The sequence below is a fragment of the Sinocyclocheilus anshuiensis genome, unplaced genomic scaffold (genome assembly GCF_001515605.1).
Source record: "Sinocyclocheilus anshuiensis isolate Anshui unplaced genomic scaffold, SAMN03320099.WGS_v1.1 scaffold374, whole genome shotgun sequence".
NCBI lineage: Eukaryota > Metazoa > Chordata > Actinopteri > Cypriniformes > Cyprinidae > Sinocyclocheilus > Sinocyclocheilus anshuiensis.
Genome location: NW_015546051.1, coordinates 606,706 through 613,286, shown reverse-complemented (window position 1 = coordinate 613,286; position 6,581 = coordinate 606,706). Strand labels below are relative to the sequence as shown.

The 6,581-nt window shown below is 35.8% G+C and overlaps 1 protein-coding gene across 1 annotated transcript in view; it reads left to right on the top strand.

Moving 5' to 3' along the window:
- The window catches only part of tmprss13a (transmembrane serine protease 13a), a 17,890-nt gene that overhangs the window by 252 nt on the left and 11,057 nt on the right, over nucleotides 1–6,581 (top strand). The window contains exon 2 of the mRNA XM_016500371.1: nucleotides 2,141–2,321. Within this exon, the coding sequence (XP_016355857.1) occupies nucleotides 2,141–2,321 (181 nt within the window). The remainder of the gene's footprint in view (nucleotides 1–2,140; nucleotides 2,322–6,581) is intronic.

Here is a 6,581-nt window from a genome sequence, read left to right as displayed (position 1 = left end):
TATATATATATATATATATATATATATATATATACATGTGTGACAGGTGTTAAATGTCTGTACTGTGTGGTCTATTTCAATGGTCTTTTTATATAAATGTATTTGTATGAGTCTGGCTTGCATTTACTGAAGTGGTCTCAAGCACTCAAGGGATACTTGAGCTGGTTCCTTGGAAATGTTTTTGGTTTTGCTTTGTTGAAACAATTAAATAGCAATGACACCTGTCAATTTAAATAATTAAGTGTACTTAACCTCATGATTTTAGATAGTTGATGCTTTAATAAATTACCAATGGGTGACACTCCATTATACAAAAAAAGGCTTTTAGTTTTGTAAACTGGGACTTTTTTTTAACATGCATAAATTGTTTCACTTGTGGCATTAACTCCATTTTTCATGCAGTTAACTCCTTCATTTTTAGGCCTATTTGCTGGTCAAAAAATTATTTGAATTATTAATGAACTGCATGTATTATCCAGCATACCATTTTCAATTGTCTTAATAAGAATGTATATATTTATATATTATATAATAGTAACACTTTACAATAAGGTTCCATTTGTTAACATTAGTTAACTATAATATTAGTTAACATAAACTAACAATTAATAATACGTTTAAATCATTTCTTAATCTTAGTTCATTTTGAATCCAATATTTATCATCATTTTATTAAAATCAAAAGTTGTATCTGTTAATATTATTTAATGGACCTGAGCTAACATGCAATAACAATGAACTATATATATATATACACACACACACACACACACACACACACATATACATATATATATATATATATATATAGCGTAGCATTAGTTCTGGCAGGTCAGTTAGTCAAGCTCGCATCAGCTGACTCTCAGCTGATCCCCATCTACCTATGGGAATACGACACCTATCTAAGCATTCATATATAAGGTCCCTCAGTATTATCAGCAGTTTTCGCATTGCTCAATAGCTAATTACCCTCCTCCATCCCCAACTCATGTGTGTTCTGTGTTCACAAGGAAGCAATCAATTTTATCCTAGTGACCAAACTGTTTATGTAGGTTACAGATCAGCATGAAAACATCAACACTTTGTCAGAGACAATCTGCCAGCCTTTCCTCAAGACAAAGTCTTTCCCAGAAAATAGTGTCCTCCACAAAAAAAAAACAAAAAAAAAAAACTGGTCACATCTGTTTGGTTTTATCATGGATGATAATAGATTGGATAGTCTGGGCCGATACAATCAAAGAGGTGAAAATAAGCAAGACGAGGAAATGAAGCAAGTTTCCAAGCTGCATGTCTATTACAAATGACATTTTAGGTGAAGTTTCAAAGATGGATTTGTTGTAAGCAGTCAATGCAAGAACATGGCCTCAGTAATCAGGTTTCAGTAATCACCTCAATGTAGTGACCAAAGAATCAAATTATACGCTGCAAAAATAATTTTTTCAAAGTTCAACAAGAACAAAGATTACAGGAGTATGTTTTACAAGAAAATACATTTTCAGTCTTTCTCCTTCAAAATTTCACATGTTTATTTAGTCATTTTTGTTATTTAATTAATTATTTCAATTATTTTTTTTATTTTACATGTATTTGGATGTCACTTGCCGCTTTGTAATTAACTGACATTTACTTGTAATTTTACTAGTGAAAATTGCTTTTGCACCTTATTTTTTTGTTCAGTGCAATTTCTGTTTCCATAGATCTATTTCCAATCCATAAATCCATTTGAGAAGATGTTTCACACAGCTATACGTCACAATTTGGGAAGAAATGAAAATCACAACTTCATTTCATGCCAACTTTGTTTTTTAAAGCATGCCAATAGATTTTTCAAACCATTCTCAAGATTATGGTAACAACTAAAAAAGTAGACCAGAAATACAAGTATAATGACATATTTGTAATGGCATTTGACTAGAATGTAGAACTCAAAGAATTTCAGTTGAGGAGGAAAAGTCAAGGCATTTCAATTATTTAGGACAAGGTACACAAACAGATTCTAATTCTAACGTGTTGTGTGGCACCTTTTGTGTTTTAAAATGATAATGCTTTTACCATGAACTTGTGAAACCACACCAACCATAATAGAACTGATAGAAAAGTGTATTATCATTTATGAAAACTTTCACTTTTGCTTTTGTAGAAGGACCCTCCCCCACCATACTACTCTGTGGCAGTGGACCCACAGACGCCTCCTATGGCCTATGAGGCGGTGATTCGTCAGGACAAATATGGGGTCACACAGAAACCTGTGCCGCACTATGTTCCAAAGGATCCAGCACAAGTACAAGTAGCAGCCGTCATCGTCACACAGCGTGTTATTGGTATGTACTGAATCTCTTCAGTCACTCCAGTTTGGTGCTACTGTGAAAAAAAAAAAGCTTTCTATGTAATCTGCTCTTGCTAATTGAAGCTAATATATGCAACCTGTTTTAACAAATTGATCATAATCAAAACAGAGAGGGCAAATGACCCTTCACCAGGAGTTTGATTGGCAGGTGATCTGACCAATCATAATGCAGAATCTGCCATTTTGTCCGACAAACAAACCAGAAAGGAGAGTAGATCAAAGGGATAGCTGAACCAAAAATTTAAATTACCCCATGATTTATTCACCCTCAAGCCATCCTAGGTGTCTTGAAATACATTGGAGTTATATTAGAAATGTCCTGGCTCTTCCAAGCTTCATAATGGCAGTGAATGGTGGTCGAGATCTTGAAGCGAAATAAAGTGCATAAATCCATCATAAAAAGTACTCCACACGGCTCCGGGGGGGTTAATAAAAGCCTTCTGAAGTGAATCGAAGCATTTGTGTAAGAAAAATATCCATATTTAAAACTGTATAAACCAGGGGCGTAGCCATCATTTCAGAAGTGAGGGGGACAGAAATGTTTATATATATATATATAGCATTACAATATAACATTTCTGTAATCTATAACCTGCCAGTCATCAGTTTTTGAACAGTAAGATTTTTAATGTTTTATAAAGAAGTCTCTTCTGCTCACCAAGCCTGCATTTATTTGATTTATTCATCAAAGAAACCTGAAAAAATTATACTCAGCTGTTTTCAACATCATAATAATAATAAATGTTTTTCAGAATGATTTCTGAAGGATCGAGTGACTGGAGTAATTATGCTAAATATTTAGCTTTGAAATCACAATAAATTACATTTTAAAATGTATTTTAAATAGCCTAGTAAAAATATTTCAAAATTTTCCTGTTTTGCTGTACTTTGGATCAAATAAATGCAGGCTTAGTGAACAGAAGAGACTTCTTTAAAAAACATTAAAAATCTTACTGTTCAAAAACTTTTGACTGGTAGTGTATAGGCAACTTTAATTTTTGTTTTTATACTACAAAAACTTTTTTATCACATAAGGCAGAATAGTTTCTATACTGTAATAAATGCTATGTCAATTAGCACTGCATTGTTCATATACTTTATTTATTACCTGGAGATGACTTGACAAACACAAATAAACCATATATTGTGTATTGTCGCAATCGTATGTTTAATGTCTTCATGTTTCCAAACGTTTCTGTTTTTCTGTGAAAACAACTGTTTTCATACAGCGATAGCTGCCTTTGTCCATTTCCTCGTACGACTTTCTGCGCGAAAGCGCCCTCCGGCTTCGAGTATGAATGAAACATACACTGCACAGAGTGTTTAGCGCTCCGTGATGTTCATCTCGCCTTATTCTGGGTCCGAATAAAACATCAGATCATGCACAGACTATACTGTCTCTTTGAATTTAAATCTATATTTATTCAAACGGGCTCTTGAAAACCTCTATGCGAACACACTTGCCCGAAAAAGTGCGGGCACGTCCCCCGCGTCCCCCGCATAATCTAGGCCCCTGCTTCAGAAATCATTCAAGCATACAGATTTGCTGCTCAAGAAACATATCTTCTTCTATTAATTTGTGCTGATTAATATTTTTGTGGATGGATGGATATTTTTTCCAAGATTCTTTTAATAGAAAGTCCAAAGGAACACCATATACTGTATAACATTTGGTGATGCTAGTAGAGTGGAAATTATAACTTTAAAGTAACATTACCTAAACATAAAAATACTCAACCCAACCTCATAACAAAACATGTATTTTGTGAAGTAGCAATTTCATAAAAATTCATAGGATGTGTTTTGCAGGAAAATTTATAAATTAAAAATAAGATACACATGAATAAAAAATATACATGAACCTGCGCCCCTAACAACACCCCTCATGCAAAACATATGAATGAGATTCATATGAACTAACAATAAATCAATAAATCAATACATGCATACAAAAATAAATACAACCGTTATAAACTCAGTCATGAAACTGTTGAAATACTGTCATAATTTACTGACCTTCATGTTGCTCCAAACCCATATAACTGTCTTTATTCTGTGGAACACAAAAGGGGAATTTTTGAAGAAAATTCTGGTCACTCTTTTCGATATGTTTAAAGTACCTTAGGGTACATTATCATATTCCAAAACCACATATCTTTGATGAAAAAGCCAAAACGGAAACCATTATTCACTTACAATCTTGAGTTCTATAGCGGACTGCAAGATTTTCAGTGAGCAACAATGTTGGCTTGTTATTCACCAAAGATTTTATATGGCTTCGGAAGGTTTAAAAAATATATAATTTCACATAATGCAAATTGTTCACAATAAGATCAATAACATACAATAGACGGGGTGTATTTTGATGCCAAATTTAACTTTCATTATGTAGAAAAGAATGGACAGGGTATTTGAAACAAGCAGAATCTCATGGCAATTTGTCATTATTTTATGTTTTGGCGAATCTCATTTGTACATTTCTGTACAATCTGCTTACGTCCCAGTGACGGTTACATTTAGGAGTGGGGTTAGCGGTCGACCTTCATCCTATTCTTTCCAAAAATTGTACGTTTTCGTACAATTCCATCATCCAAAAATTATACGAGATCAGGTTCGGAACAACATGAGGGAGAAATCTTTTTTTTGGTAGACAATGTTTGCTTCTCAAATATTCATGCATAAGTTACATGCGCTAATTTAGTCAGAGAAACCAGGACTGTGGTTTGCAACAATACAGATTTCTAAACAACGATGCGCTCCCTATTGTTTCATATGATGTTTTGTTGTATTGTTCCAGCAAAAAATAAATGGCTACATGTGCAGTGACTCAATAGGGAGACAGCCCACATTTTGTTACTCAAAAGCAACTATAAATAGGCCTGTGATGGAGATGACTGGGGACCTTTAGATACTGCAAAACCTACAAGCAAGCAGGATGAAGGATTCAGGCAGTTAATCTGAATGAAGTAAGCACATACTGTACTGGTATTAATGGCATGAGAGAAACACAAGATTGGGCTTTCATTCTTTCAGACAGGATTAATTTGAGATTCCCCTGAGCATGCAAGCTGATAGAGGATTTGCCACACAATAAGGTTGGGCCAATATAATTGTCCAACGAGCAGCGAGCCCTGTCATATGCACAGAAAACACTGCTGGATGTTTCCTCACAGCTGGGGCGTTAATCCTTCAGGAGAAAAATTACAAGCAGAAGAAAAAAAAAACTGACAGCAAGAAAGAAAGAGCAGCAAGTCAAACCTGGATAGTCTCTCCATTGTGTATGAAGTTGGCCGCAGGTGGAACTGAACAGCGTGGATTTGTACGCCAGCCAGAACCCCAATGTGGATTTCAGCAGGGATTGGATGCAGTTGAGCAGCAGAGGGGAGCTGACATGCACCTTTATTAAACGACTTAGCCAGACTAAGGCTGAATATAGACAGGGCCCATGATGGATTGCCTGCAGACCTTGCCTCTCTTTCCCCGTGACACAGAGCTGCTGTAATCTGTTAAAGGAGAGCCTCCACAGCCTCCATTAACTCCTCGCAACACAACAAGGCTGCATTCACAATCGCTGACCTACACTCACGCAAACCACGCTCTGGTCCATTCACACCTCCTCTCATGAGGACCAAGCCACTGCAGTCGAAGGTCACTTTGTGTTCTGTTATGTTTGGGGTCTCAGAGATGCCACAACCCTTTTAATAGCTCAAAAAATATACTTAGCACTGGAAAGTAAGGTTAATGCTTCACAAATTGCTGTTGCTATGTGAAGTGATTATAAACTACTAACAAACGCCTTCCATTAAAAATCTCACATTACTAATGTTTATGGTCTCATAGACCCCCAGATGTATTTAAATATATATACTTTTTCTTTTCTTTTTTTTCCAGTAAGAGCGCAAAAGTGACAGTAAAAACATTTGTAATGTTACAAAAGATTTCTATTCCAAATACAGTAGGTTGAACAATCAGATAATCCTGCCTCAAACACACACCGCTAGTTGAATCAATGTTAATGTGTCTGGGTGGTCAATATGCTAAACCAGGGGTGCCCAAGCTCGGTCCTGGAGGGCCGGTGTCCTGCAGAGTTTAGCTCCAACCCTAATCAAACACACCTGAAGCAGCTAATCAAGGTCTTACTAGGCATACTAGAAACTTCCAAGCAGGTGTGTTGAGGCAAGCTGGAGCTAAACTCTGCAGGACACCGGCCCTCCAGGACCGAGTTTGGACAGCC